The following is a 14,352-nucleotide window of genomic DNA, read 5'->3' on the forward strand; positions in this document are numbered from 1 at the left end:
TGAGCTCCCACCTGCCTTTTATTGAGCCACAAACCAGCCTAGCCCTAACGCCAGAGAGTTCTTTGCTTAATTCTTAAAACAAACAGACTTGAAAGAGGTCACAGCACATGGTTAAAACGCTTTGCTGCATGGGGGCGGGGGGGGGGCTTTCCCAAGCACCCAGGGGATTTAGGAGCATGGCACCCCCCCACAGCCACCTTGGCACTTGGAAAATCCCTCTCCAAATCCACAGGTTTGGCTCTGTCTGTACTCAAAGGGCTCCTGGCTCTGCAGGAGGAAGGGACCTGGAGGGAGGGGGCGTTCAGCCCTGCCGGACAGACAGCGACACATCTAGGCTGCACGCTGATCCTGCCCGGCGGGCTCGAGGGCACCCACCCACCTGGCACCGAACTGGGAAAGCTTGTCAAAGGGGCTCAGCCCCCAAAGCAGCTGATGTTCTCAGTGGGGGGTTCTCCATGGCTCTCAGGCAGGAGGAGGGTTCCCCATCGTTCCCAGTGGGACCTGCTGGCCGTGGAGCCCTTTTGCAAACCTGCCCCTGTGCTGGAACAGCCCAGAGTCGAGCTGCTCCTCTGTTGCAAAGGCTGCTGCCCGCCTGGCAGAGGGCCCTGGACAAGTCTCTCGCAGGGGCGCCAAGGCTGGGGTTTGCCAGGGAGAGGATCCCGCCATGGGGAGCGAGACCTCGACGTGAGCGAGAGCCCTGCAGTGCGGCCCAGCGCTCGGCCCAGCTGACCCCCTCCAGCGCTTCCCACCTCCTCCAGCCATTCCCACGGGGAGACCCATCACTCGGCTTCTTCCGAATCGTACTTGAGGTCCTGGAGAATTTCGCTGATTGCCTCAATGGTTTTAATTAGCCTAGGAGAGCGGATGGAAACTATAAATAAAGGCCATATGGAGTGTATTATCTGGGCTGCCTCGCGTTCCCGGCGCTGTTTATGAAACACTCGGCCGGGGAGAGGCTGATCAGCACCAAAGCCATGCGGCAGTGCTAAACAATCCGGAGGGCCGACAAACAAGAGAGCTTTTGAAGGCACCATCTGGGTCTCCTTCAGGCCTGGTTAGGGAGAGGGGGCCAAGGGATTGGGGAAGGCACTTTCATCCCCCCTGCGCCCTTCCTCCACCCCAGCCTTGAAGAAGGGATGATAAAGGAGCTGCCAGGGCCTGGAGCAGCACATGCCAAGTCCAGCCTGCTCCACCGCCCCCTTGGGGGATCCCATCCCGGAGCTCCCACTCCCCCCGGCCGGTCGCATACGTCGCCCCCCAGCCTGGAGGGTCTGACAGGCAAAACGCTGCTCAAACAAACAGCCGGCGCGCCTCCCCCCTGCTCCTTCCCCAAAGGCTGCTGGGTGCTGAGCTAGCCCCCGTCCTACCTTGGCCAGAGCAGTTATAGACCCTCCCCTCGAATCCAGGAGCTGGGTGCCCAGTGAGTGTGTACAGGGGGAGCCCCCAGCCCTCACCCCCCGTCATGCCACAGGCTCAGCTGGAGCCATTCCCGCCTGGCTTCAGGGGGGGGCTCCCACTAGCCCCTATGCTGGGGGGCAATGCCCCCCCCCATGGGGCTCGAAGGCGTGAGGCATTCAGAGTGCCGTGGGCGGCAACGGGGTGGTGCTGTGCCCAGCCCCCGGGGCACCTACTTGTATTTGAGCTCCTGCACCTCCTGCTGGTGGGCTGGCACGCCGGGCTGGTCCTGGGCGTGCTGCCTGGCGAGCTGCAGCTGAGCCGTCTGCAAGGAGGAGGGCAGGTGGAGTCGAGCTTCCCAGGAGGAGACACCAACCCCACCCACAGAGCGGCGCCTGGGCTGGGCAACGTAGGCCAGAGTACCTGGCACCTCAGGGCCCAAACCCGCCCCGGGCTGCCGCGCAAATTACCACCACCACAGCCACATGGCTCCAGGGCGGGTCAGGCTCAGAGCGACCCCACCTCACCCCGGCCCCCGCTCCTCGATTCCTTGTTCCCAAGTCCCCTCCAGCACAGGAGAGAGACGGGAGGAGAGGCTGGGCCTCAGGGCTATCGGCAGCAATGCCTCCGACCTACCGCGGAGCCTTGGGGAGATGACTGCTCCCCCTGCTTCGTCCATTCCGCCTGGCAGCTCTCCGGGGCAGGGGCTGGGCCCTCACACACAATACTAGCCCAGCGCAGCCAGGAGTGCAAGTTCCTGCCCTTTCGCAGCTGAGGGGCGGCTGTATGAGACAAGTTTGCTAGGGCTCAGCCCAGCTCCTAGGAAGCAGTGTCCCCAGTACAACACCCCCTCCCACAGCTGGCACCAGCAGCCCCCTGGCCTGACGGGGCTCTGACGACTGGCCGGCTCATGGGGGAGGAGGGGCGCTGCAGGGTAGGGGCGGGAAGCCTACTCTAGCGCTGCACCTGCCCTGTGAGTAGATCGAGGCCCTCAGCCTGCAGTGCGGCTGTCGGCACCTTGGACGCCCCAGTGCAAAGGGGAGGAGACAGGGGCCTCTCACCAGCTCTAGCTTCTCCTTCTCCTTCTGCTGGACCCTGGACAGGTGCTGGGCAAGCTCCGGCCGCCCGTGCTCCACCTGGAGCTGCTCCTTGATCTCCAGGATCTCCCGGGAGATGCCGCTGAAGGCCAGCGTGATCTCATGGACCAGCTGCCGGTAGCGGAGGAAGTCGTAGTGCGGCCCGCTGCTCAGATACGCCCGGTGGCCCCTGCAAGCCGGACAAAGCAACCGGTCATCTGACAAGAATGAGCCTCCCGAGAGCGCCCCTTTTACTAGACCCCTGCAGGGGATGCTCCCGACAAGCTCAGGAAGCATGGGCTGGGTGGTGAAGGCACTGAACTGGGCCTCAGGAGACCTGAATTCAAATCCCAGTTCTGTCACTGACTCTGTGTGGGCCTCAGTCCTTAAACGGGATAATGATGCTCTCTGGGGCAGGGAGTCTTTCTCTGGGCAGCACCTGGCATGATGGAGGCCTGTCTGGGGGCTGTACAGTAATAACTTCCAGGCACAGCAAATTGCAGGCAGGGATTTGTAACCCCAAAGCCTTTGCTCTCAGCTTGGTGCTGCAGAGAGGCGCACGGCCCCCTCCCTACCCTCTGCATGACCCCTGCAGTCAGCGGTTCAGGTATCTTCCTGTTCAGCCTTTCCACTATATTATTGAATTAGCAGCTCGTACCTCCGCTGGCTGCCAATGCTCAGGAAGGGCTCATTACTGAGGATTATTACCAGGCCCGACAGCTTAACCTCCGCTGGCCGGGCTTGGGGCTGGTTTGTTTGTTAAACTCCAGGGCCTGGATCCGGAAGAGTAAATCATCTCCCAGACGTCGCTGAAATGGGCTACAGGCGTCTGGTGCGCGGGTCCCCCTGGCCAGCCGGCGTTCAGCCCCAGCCCGCAGGGGCCAGGCCCAGGTGTTGAGCAGCAAGCAGTGGCGGCTGCTTCCTGGGACCCTTTGCCAGCCAGGAGGGGAGGCTGGAACTTTAGAGACTGGGCACTAAGCACCACAGCAAGGGCGGAATGGCCTCAGGCCAGCACGCGCCTCAGCCAGAGCTATGGAGTTTAAGGTCAATGGGGCAGGGGGATGGCCCCATTTTCCCCTCCTGCTTCAGTGCCCCTGGACCACAGGTGGAGGGGGAAGAAGGCTGCAGAGGGCAGCGGGAAGCATCGGAAACTCAGTCTGGGGCACCCCGCAGGCAGAGGTGCCAGGATAGGGCCGCCAGGTGGAGTAACACCCCCCCCCGGCCCCGCCCGGTTTGCCTGCAAATAACGGGAGCGGCCAGAGCAGGCCAGCAGCAAGAAGAATCTGCTTGAAAGTCCCCGTTTGGCAGGAGTTAGCCTCCCTTGGTCTGGGGGCTGGAAGGAGAAGTCACAGCAGAGTGGTACCTCCCACCACGAGCTGGCTTGGGGCTGCGTTGTCTGCCACGGCACAGTCTGTGCCCAAATACACAGTCCGCATGGGCTGAGACCCAGAGTCCTGCCCAGCCCTGGCACATCAGTGTCTCCAGCGGGGCTGAGCCTGCCCTTCTACGCCAGGGTGCGGATGCCCCTAAGAGCAACCAGGGCAGAGGACAGGATGGGATCCGGCACGTGCGGGAGCCGGAGCCCACAGCCACCAGGGGTTCTCCGGCCTTGGGGTCACTTACTCCTCAAAGAGCCGGTAGGCTTCCACCCGCTCCCCCTGCAGGGTGTAAAAGCGGTGCAGGAGCAGCTTCACGGCGTCGTCCGTCTGCCAGCGGGAGAGACAAAGGGATAGCATGAGACTCAGGGCGTCCACCGGCCCTGGGGCAACAGGCTCACAGATGGCTCTGAACCAGCGAGACAGGCCCCAGTACATCCCTCGCAACCAGCCCCTCCACCCCTAGACCAGCCACAGGAGGGCGCTACATGGTGCTGGGGCACCTCCTCCTCCCCCCTGCGAGGCTCCCCACCCAGGGACTGTGGCACTAACCCCGCCACAATGTCACAGCTGCCTGCCACTGCCGACCTGGGGCCACATGGGAACCAGTGCCCTCGAGGGAAAAGTGCCAGTCAGTCTCCCGCCCTGGGACAGATCAGAGCCACGCCGCATAAAGGGAAGGCCCCGTGTCCGCTTTCCCTGCCTGAGCCGGCCAGTCCCCTGCCCTGGAGCCGGATGGGAAAGGGCCCATGTCCTATTTCACAACCCCCAAGCCAGCCAGGCCCCCTGAATTAGCCCGGATTGGAGCTGGTGACAGGCTCTTCACTATATGGAGTGAGGGGTTCCTAACCCTGTGACCATCCAGTCGCCTCAAAACAGGGATAAGCTGGAACCAGGGCTGTAGTGAGGAATGTCTCAATATTCCATTCCCTGACCCCCCTGAGCCAGCAGGTCCCCATCATGAGACCCACCGCGTCTCCCCACCGAAGGATGGGCTGGAGCCAGGGCCATGGAGATGAAAGCACCCCAGGGCTCCCCCAGTACCAAGTACCATCCTGTCCCCTCTAACCTGGGGCTGGATTTGAACCAGTAACCAACATGGGGCCGTGGCCACCCCCCTGCATCCACTCCCACTTCCCCACCACTCCGGCCCACCATTCTGGGTTCTCAGATGCCAAGCCTGAGGCAGAGGGCTGGGAGGTGCGGGGGCTGCAGCTGCTCCTCAGAGGGAGGCCAGGGTGGTGAGCCCAGGGCCCCCCAGCCCAGTAAGGAGTGGACGGCCTCGGAGTCGGCTATTCTGGGGCCAGAGTCCTCGCTGCCGCAGCTGCGGGATCCGGTTTCTCTCGCTCCCCAGAAGAAGGTTCCACGGGCTCCCAGAAGCCTCTTTCCACGGGCCTGTTCCGAGCTGCAGAGCAGCAGCAGGGCCTGCGTGCATGCATGGATCCTCCCCAGAGCTCTCACCGTGCTGGGGTCTAGTGCACGGCAAGGCCTCCAGCCCCCCACACAACAGCTGCGTTTTCTAACTTGGCAGCTCCAGAGGCTCTTTCCTGTTGGCAAAGCCCCCGGCCGGCCTCTCCGGTTCCAAGCCCCATCGCCTTTGAGCGACTCCTTGGCCCCCAGCACCAAGCCAGGAGGCTCTGCTCCGGCGTCGCCAGGACTCCCGTGAGCAGCACCCAGCCACCTGCCTGCACCCAGGGCAGGGTCGCCCCTCGCCGGGCGATGGAGGTTTCATACCATCTCACCCAGCACCCCGGGAGCCCCCGCCCCCCGGCCATCTGCAGCCAGCGCCGCAACCTCACAACCTTCCAAGCGGGTTGTGTGCTTGACAAGTCTCCAAAGCACAATTTCAGCACTTTCCGAGCCAGCGCTTAGCAAAGCGCCTTCCGCTCCCTAACGCCTCTGCTTCCAAATGGGGCGAGGGCTGGGGGGAGGCACAGAGTGAGCGGGACAGAGTGCTGTCTTAGCAATACGCTGGAGTTTTTAGCTTGCGGTATCCCACCCAATTAACGGGGACAGTAAATTCCGGCCTAACGATCCTCCATGCACTGCTACTGCCCACAAGGAGCTCAAACCACACCCAGTGTGCCATTGCCCAAGCTTTACAGGGCATTAGAGGGCACACACCTGAGTGGGTGGCAGCAGGCACTGGCTGTGGCATCCTCTTGGGATCACCAGGCTGGAGCAGTGCAGTGGCCTATCTAGGTCAGATTCCTCTCACCACCAGGGCCAGCCCCAGCATCATCAGAGGAAGGGGCAGCAGGCAAAGACGGGATGACCTGATCCCTCCTGACCCCAGTGGTCATAGGTTGGCTTGCACCCTGTAGCATGAGGGTTTGTTTTCTAATAGTCACTATTCTAGTGCTAGTTATTCATATTCTCTACTCACATGGAGATTACTCCTGCAGGAATTCTGCGTTACTGCGTGTGTGCAGAATTCATGGCCCCCACAGATTTCTTTGCTTCCCCACAGAAAAATGACTTCTGACAGGGAAGCAAAGGTCACACACCCCTTCCCAGCAGTGTAGGCAGGTTGCTTTGGGTGCTCAGAGTACCCAATAGAGATGTAAATCACCACCAGGGCAAAGGGCCTGGGGAGTCGTGCGTGTGAGAGAGAGAGAGACACTCTGTCCCTCTCCGTTCTCACTCACTACTGTGGCACACTCGGCCATCCCCAGGGCTTTGGGATGTTTCTGAGGAGGTAAGCATGGGGCAGGCACTGTCCCTCAGGAGAGCAGAGACAGGTGTAAACATTTTAAGGCTTCTTTACATTGCCAGAGTGGTGTGAAGGAACCTTATCGCAAAGGACAGTGTGACCTTATAAATGCTTACGGTGATTTAGTGATTAGAACTGGTCTAAATTTTTGGACTGAAAAAATTTCCCATCAAAATGTGCTCCATGAACTGTTTGCTACTGACCTTTCTGGAGATGGTCAGTAACCACTATAAATTGTGAGTTTGAGTCCCCGGCCACCACTTGCTCTTTGGTTGCAAATGATGCAACACTGAGCATATGGCTGCGTATATTTGTTGACGAATCACTAGAAGTAAAGGGTCAATACTAGCTAGGTTACTATTAGACAGAGGGGGGTTGGAGATTTCCTCCAATGTCCCCCACTTCCCTTCTCCTTCCATTTCTATTCGGACATCCCCTTAACTGGGCTGGCACTCCTGAGCCTTCTGCTGGGGGCACAGCTGGGAGGGCGGGGGGCCCTCAGCTGAATTTATGAACCGGGGAAGGGAGAGAAAGGCCTCAGTACAGACCAAGGGTTCTCACGCCTGGGGAGTGGGAAGGGGCCCAGCCTGAGAGGAGCTGGTGTAGACGGATTTCTTTACCTGATAGCGCCTGGCTTGGTTCACCTCAGTCACTTCCACTCTCCTCCCCCGGCTGCTTTTCACAGCTGGGCTTCCCCGTCTCTAGTCCCAGCACCCTCCTATCTCCGGTGTCTGTCCCCCACCACCTGGTGTCTGAGCGCCTGGCCATCCTGAGGGTATGCAGCCCCCCAGGACCCCCCTGCGCCCTCCCTGCTGGGGGCAGAACTCTGCGCCCCAGACCCCCAAACCAGGGCCTGGGATGGGAGCTCCCGGGTTGCTCCAGGGCAGCCGCAGCCCCGGGAGCGCGCTAGGCAAAGGCGAGCCCGGGATCCGGTGGCCGGGGTGCAGGCTGCGAGCCCAGCCCCGCTCAGGGGCAGAAACCAGCCCGCCCCGGGCTCCGTGCGGGCCCTGCTCCGGGGGGATTGGCAGCCTCTGCCCATGCGGGACCGGGAAGCGTGGCCGCAGCTAGAGCCGAGGCAGCTCGGCCCGGGCCAGGCCCGGCCCCCCGGAAAAGCGGCTCAGGCCCGGCACGGCCCGGCCCGGCCCCCCGCGGGGAAAGCGGCTCTGGCCCGGCCCAGGCTCGGCACGGCCCCCCGCGGGGAAAGCGGCTCTGGCCCGGCCCAGGCTCGGCACGGCCCCCCCGCGGGGAAAGCGGCTCTGGCCCGGCCCAGGCTCGGCACGGCCCCCCCGCGGGGGAAAGCGGCTCTGGCCCGGCCCAGGCTCGGCACGGCCCCCCCCCGGGGAAAGCGGCTCTGGCCCGGCCCAGGCTCGGCACGGCCCCCCCCGGGGAAAGCGGCTCTGGCCCGGCCCAGGCTCGGCACGGCCCCCCGCGGGGAAAGCGGCTCTGGCACGGCCCAGGCTCGGCACGGCCCCCCCGCGGGGAAAGCGGCTCTGGCCCGGCCCAGGCTCGGCACGGCCCCCCCCCGGGGAAAGCGGCTCTGGCCCGGCCCAGGCTCGGCACGGCCCCCCCCCGGGGAAAGCGGCTCTGGCCCGGCCCAGGCTCGGCACGGCCCCCCCCCCGGGGAAAGCGGCTCTGGCTCGGCCCAGGCTCGGCACGGCCCCCCCGCGGGGAAAGCGGCTCAGGCCCGGCACGGCCCCCCCCCGGGGAAAGCGGCTCTGGCCCGGCCCAGGCTCGGCACGGCCCCCCGGGGAAAGCGGCTCTGGCTCGGCCCAGGCTCGGCACGGCCCCCCCGCGGGGAAAGCGGCTCAGGCCAGGCCCGGCACGGCCCCCCCGGGGAAAGCGGCTCTGGCCCGGCCCAGGCTCGGCACGGCCCCCCAGGGGAAAGCGGCTCTGGCACGGCCCAGGCTCGGCACGGCCCCCCCGGGGAAAGCGGCTCTGGCCCGGCCCAGGCTCGGCACGGCCCCCCCCCGGGGAAAGCGGCTCTGGCCCGGCCCAGGCTCGGCACGGCCCCCCCGCGGGGAAAGCGGCTCTGGCCCGGCCCAGGCTCGGCACGGCCCCCCGGGGAAAGCGGCTCTGGCCCGGCCCAGGCTCGGCACGGCCCCCCCCCCGGGGAAAGCGGCTCTGGCCCGGCCCAGGCTCGGCACGGCCCCCCCCCGGGGAAAGCGGCTCTGGCTCGGCCCAGGCTCGGCACGGCCCCCCCCCGGGGAAAGCGGCTCTGGCCCGGCCCAGGCTCGGCACGGCCCCCCCCCCCGGGGAAAGCGGCTCTGGCCCGGCCCGGCCCCCCAGCCCTGGCCCGCGGTGTGCGGACACTGCCCCCGGGGAAAGCCGCGCTCACCATGGCAGGAGGCTCCCCCGGCCGGGCGCCCCCAGCTCCGCACGCAGGGGCCGGCGCCGCAGCCGCGGAGACGGGCAGGAGGCAGCGGGGAGGCGGCGGCCGCCTGCAGGCCCGGCAGCCTCATGACCCGCCGGGGGGCAGCGGCCCTGAGCCGCTGGTCCCGCCCCGTCACGATCACCCGGGGCGCCGCGAGCAGGTTTCGGGGGGTCCCCCGGGCAGGGCCCCGCCCCTGGGGGCCGAAGCCGCGTTCACTGGGGCAATTGCACGGCTGGCTGCCCCCCCTCGGTCGCTGACACACAGGCGGGCTGTAGAGATTTTAGGGGGGGAGGTTGCGAACCCCTCAGCTCGGTCCTTATTTGTACTGGTGTAGCGCGAAGACATGCACAGAGCAGGACCCTGGTGGGCTCGGTGTGGGGGGCCAGAACAAGGCCGGCCCTATGCCACAGGACTTACAGTCGCCGTGGATTAGCTCAGGAGAGGCCTGGGGGCAAGGGGGTCAGTATCATCCCCATGTTACAGGGGGGACTCGGCCCAGGGAGACAGGCCCATGGCAGAACCATTTCCCAACCCCATCTTGTTCCTGAGAGCACACAGGCATCCCCAGACACCTGAGCCAGAGGGCAGCCTCCTCCCGTGCGGCCCGATGCAGGCTTCCTTAGGCTAAAGCCAGGGTGACCAGATGAAACGGACGAAACAAAAAACAACAAAAAAACGGCAGGAGCGGCCAAAGCCGCAATATCGGGACAAATGTCATCCAGACCGGTCAGGATGCGGGACAAAACTAAAGATCAGGACATCTGGTCACCCTAGCTAAAGCTCATGAAAGCTGATGGAGGAGGCCAGTAGAAAGGTCCCAGAGCAGAGGTAATACAGTATTTCCTCACTTAGAACAAGATGTCTCCAACACTGCAGCACTCAGCTCCATGACCCGTTTTCTGAGCTAGGAACCGGAATGCTGTTTCCCCGAGAGCTGACTGCGCACTAGCCCTTTCAGATCCCACTGGCTGGGTTAAAATCCTGACTTAGGTGACAGGTGGCCATGAAGTAGGGGGCTCTCGTGCGGTTTCTTCTCTTCTCCAAGATCACAGGGCAGGAGTGAGGTGCATTGGCAGAGCTAAACATTGAACCTTCCACCCGCATTTCACTCCAGAAAGTGCCCTTCATCTTTGTGTCTAAGTAAAATCCTCACATTAGAGCAACACAGGCTAGTAACTCCCCATTCCTTACAAGGGCAGCCCATTGACTTGAGCTTGACCCTAAAACTCCAGCCATGAGACAGGCACTCGTACATCTGAGCAGGAGCTCGTGCTGGATTGGAGCAAACAATTCCCAAAATAGATTGTCCAGGCTTTCAGCTCACTAGCCTGCAAGGATGGCACCCCGCACTGATCTCAGTCACTCTGCCAGGTAGTTTGCCTTTTCAGGATGGCACCAGGATCAATCCACTGCAAGGGGCAGTCACTCAGTTTGACAGATCACAAGAGAAGAGGCTAACTCTCTCCTGCCCCCTTTTTTGTCAGGGGAGTTACTTTAGTAGGGGAAAGGCATTTCCCCTCTTCCCAACTGACACGGTCCTTTCTAGGTAGAGCTGAGGAACAAGCTGACTTCCCAGCACTGCCCTATAGCATTGTAGCTGCAGCCTCACTGCTGCTGGGCTTTTATTCCAACCGCATGGGTCTGAGATCTCCCATGTGCTGTCTGGTTCACCCTCCCCCAGCCACCAGAACAGGTTTTTGGCACAACCCTGATTGCTACATGAGAATGGTGTGAACTAGCCACAGAAATCTTCAACCTACTCCTCACACAGCGACTATTCCCTTTAAACCAAGAAAATATGGTTTTGAATCTGAGAGGTGCTTTTAGCAAAGGATGGTCCATGTGTTAGTATGGACTTAGCTATTGAATTCTGTTCCTACTGTACAGGAATGTTTGCACTGCACTGTGAATGCCTTAATCCATCTGCCACGTATGTTCTAAGGAACAGTATCTCTCTGCTAGTACAGGAAGCCAAGAATAGATCAGGCAAGTTTAAGGATGGCATAGACGTGTCTGAATCAAGCCCTGCATTTCATGTTGAAACACATTAGTAACAGACATCCAGAGAACACATTTTACGGGATATGCACATGATCTTCTCTGCATTGTTCTGAACAGCATTAAAGAATGTGAAAGCAACTGTCCAGGTGAGGGCAGAGGGTAAATGACAAACACGTGGCTGAGCACTGGAAGTAGCTTTATTCAACAAACCCCTGCCTCACCCAGGACCAAGCTACATTGCAGCAGACTGACTACCCAGCTTGAATTCAACAGCACGTAGCCACACGGGCCGAAGACAGGTATCTCCCTCTACTTGACCTTCTTCTTGGGACGCAGATTGTTGGTGTGGCCACACTTCTTCTTACGGCAGTTAACAGCACGAGGGTGCAGGCGGGCGTAGCACCTGAAACGGGCAGAAGAACAGCTGTCAACTCTTCTGGGGGTTCGGAACTCCCAGGAGGCTCTGCCTCGCATGGCAAGATCCCAGTCAACCCCCCTGTGAACACTACGAGCATATTTACTTGAGGCAGCAAGCACAGGGGAAGAATATGCAGCTGAAGAGAATGAGGGAAGTTATATAGGAAGGACCAATGTCAATTTATTCTGGCCTCCCGCATTTATGATGCAAAGGGATTTTTATGAACACCTGCCAGTTCAATAGAGAATGCAACACCCACCAATCCTTAATGGAAATAGTGTCATCTCCTCTGTCCCATGCAGAATGGGCAAGGTGACCCATCACAGACTCTTCCCAACCCCAGTGACTCTGAAGATGACCTACCCAGAACAGCAGCCTCTCTAGGAGGTTGAGAGATCGGTACAGCATTAGCTGGCAGTAAAAAGGTGTTAAAGCTGCCAGGATGCTGCTGTAGTTGCCCAAAGCAGTTTGCTACTCTGCCCAGCTCCTCCTCAGGCTCTTTAGGCCAAGACTGAGCGATCTATTCTATGACAGGTTTCAGAGCAGCAGCCGTGTTAGTCTGTATCCGCAAAAAGAAAAGGAGAACTTGTGGCACCTTAGAGACTAACCAATTTATTTGAGCATAAGCTTTCGTGAGCTGCATCCGATGAAGCGAACTGTAGCTCATGAAAGCTTATGCTCAAATAAATTGGTTAGTCTAAGGTGCCACAAGTCCTCCTTTTCTTTATTCTATGACAGATTCCATTACCAACTGCCTCCTAGCACACTGATCACCTAATGACACCCACTACACATCAGAGCACAAATATGTAAGGATACTGCTCAAAGGTGTTCACCCTCAGATAGGGCAGCGGCCTCACTCCCCTCCAGAGGCTAAAACGCTGAGTCTATTGCATAAGGCGACACGTACTTGCGGCAGATCATTTTGTCGCAGTTGTACTTCTGTGCGAGCTGGCGAAGAGAAGGCTCAATGATGCCTCCTCGCAAACGCAGCACCAAGTGCAGAGTGGATTCTGAAAGGAGGAACACACCGAGTTAGCAGCATTTCAGAGCTAGCACTGAGGCAGAAACTTCCCCGTTTGCAGAGGGAGGAGCATAATGGGACTCCAGGTCCCAAGTGCTACTGCCACAGAAAGTAGTGACTACTTCAGTTCTGGTGGTTTCAGTCTCAACCCCAAATTAACTCAATTCCCACTGCAGAGCCAGACTGCCAGGGGAGGGTGGGGAGAGCCATGACAGTTTCCGAAAGGCAAATGGGACAAGCACGCCAGTTCTTTAGACACCTGGGCCTTAAGACACCGTATGGGTGTCCCAGCCTAAACCCCCCAAACCCAGTTATTTAAAAGCCATTTCTAAGAGTCCATATGTTAGAGACACAGAAGACAGCAACATCATCTTACATGAAACCTCCAATGCTTAGATTTTAAAGCCAAAGGGCCCACTGTGATCTACAGGGACTTCCTACATATCACAGGCCAGACAGTTTCACCAGGTAGTTCCTGCATCAAGACCACAACTTCCAGTTGAGATGAAACACATTGTAAAGAGCCTTCCAAATCTTGGTTTAAAGCTGTGCACATGGTGTAGAATCCACATCACGAGATGATTTGCTCCAATGGTTAATTACACTCCACTAAAAAAAATGTGGACCTCGTTTCTAGTCTGAATTTGTCTAGCCTCACTGGATCTTGTTATGCCTTTGTCTAGAGCCCACTGCTATCAAAATTTGTCCCCACGTGGGTACTTTACCACCCTGAAATAATCTAACCTTTGTAAGTTAAATAGACTGAAGTTGTTTAGTCTTATTTTAAGGCAGGTTTTCCAAGACAGTGCTTTGTTCTTGTAGCTCTTTTCTGAAGCGTTTCCAGTCTGTGTTCACACGAGCTGGACACAGAACCCCAATAACCATCTTACTAACACTTGATAGTGATCACACCACTCCTCACTACTTCTAGTCGTTATTCCCCTACTTACACAGCCAAGGAATACATTTGCTCTTAGCTTCCTCATTGTGCCACAAGCTCATATTCTATAAATTATCCATCATGACCCTGAAATCCTTTTCTGAGATGTGAATTCAATTCGATATTCCCCAGGGCTTGTAGAAGACACTGAGTGATAGCTTCTGCAGGCAGAAAGAGCAGAGTTTCCTCTAGTAGTGCTTTAAGCTACTGTTTAGCAACCATTTTTGAGCCCAGGTCTTACACAGTGGTAATATGCTGTCAAACAATACCTTTCTGGATGTTGTAGTCTGAGAGGGTACGCCCATCCTCCAGCTGCTTCCCAGCAAAGATCAGACGCTGTTGGTCAGGAGGAATACCTACAAGACATCCACGTGTGGAATACTGAATTGCCTTTGACATCACATTGAGATTTGACGAGCAAATCACAACCCATGGGGCACTATACCACGGGGAGGCAGCAGACCTGATGGGAGTGATCTGCTATAAGACAAATGCAGATTTGGGTCCATCAAAATAATTAACACATTTGGGTCATTTTGGCAAACTGCTTTGGTTGAAAAAAAATTCAGAAGTGCTGAAATGCCACTTCCTAAATGAAGAGGTGAAACATTTCAGTTTTGGAATGTCCTCAAAATTTAAACAAAATGTTTTAGTTGACACAAAACAACTTTTTTTTTTTTTTACACCAGAAGTTTCAAAACATGTTGTGGGTCAAACTAAAATGAATTTTTTTTAAATTTGCATCCGAAACAAATAGAGCAGGGGTTCTCGAACTGGGGATCAGAAACCCACCCAGGGGATCTCAAGATTATTATCTGGGGGATCACGAGCTGTCAGCCTGCACCCCAAACCCCGCTTTGCATGCAGCATTTACAATAGTGTTAAATATACTAAAAAGTGTTTTTAATTTATAAGAGGGGGAGTCACACTCAGAGGCTTGCTACATGAAAGGGGTCACCAGTACAAAAGTTTGAGAACCACTGAAACAGAGACACAAGATGGATGATGCAGTATCTTTTACTAGACCAACAGAAGTTG

At 58.6% G+C, this 14,352-nt stretch overlaps 2 protein-coding genes across 3 annotated transcripts in view; both read right to left on the reverse strand.

Annotated features, from left to right (window-relative positions):
* Nucleotides 1-9,031, reverse strand: REX1BD (required for excision 1-B domain containing). The gene is made up of 5 exons (XM_073324517.1): nucleotides 8,896-9,031; nucleotides 4,095-4,177; nucleotides 2,457-2,661; nucleotides 1,632-1,720; nucleotides 1-852 (listed from the first exon to the last, which is right to left on the reverse strand). The coding sequence occupies exons 1-5, from the start codon at nucleotides 8,896-8,898 to the stop codon at nucleotides 780-782; spliced, it is 453 nt and encodes a 150-aa protein (XP_073180618.1). The 5' UTR covers nucleotides 8,899-9,031; the 3' UTR covers nucleotides 1-779.
* A 2,080-nt stretch (nucleotides 9,032-11,111) lies between these two features.
* Nucleotides 11,112-14,352, reverse strand: part of UBA52 (ubiquitin A-52 residue ribosomal protein fusion product 1) — a 42,188-nt gene continuing 38,947 nt past the window's right edge. For both annotated transcript variants that reach the window (XM_073324047.1, XM_073324046.1), the window contains exons 3-5: nucleotides 13,584-13,670; nucleotides 12,261-12,363; nucleotides 11,112-11,335 (exon numbers count right to left, since the gene is read on the reverse strand). In XM_073324047.1, the coding sequence (XP_073180148.1) occupies nucleotides 11,242-11,335; nucleotides 12,261-12,363; nucleotides 13,584-13,670 (284 nt within the window). In that variant the 3' untranslated portion in view covers nucleotides 11,112-11,241. The remainder of the gene's footprint in view (nucleotides 11,336-12,260; nucleotides 12,364-13,583; nucleotides 13,671-14,352) is intronic.

The sequence above is a fragment of the Lepidochelys kempii genome, chromosome 25 (genome assembly GCF_965140265.1).
Source record: "Lepidochelys kempii isolate rLepKem1 chromosome 25, rLepKem1.hap2, whole genome shotgun sequence".
NCBI classification, from domain to species: domain Eukaryota; kingdom Metazoa; phylum Chordata; order Testudines; family Cheloniidae; genus Lepidochelys; species Lepidochelys kempii.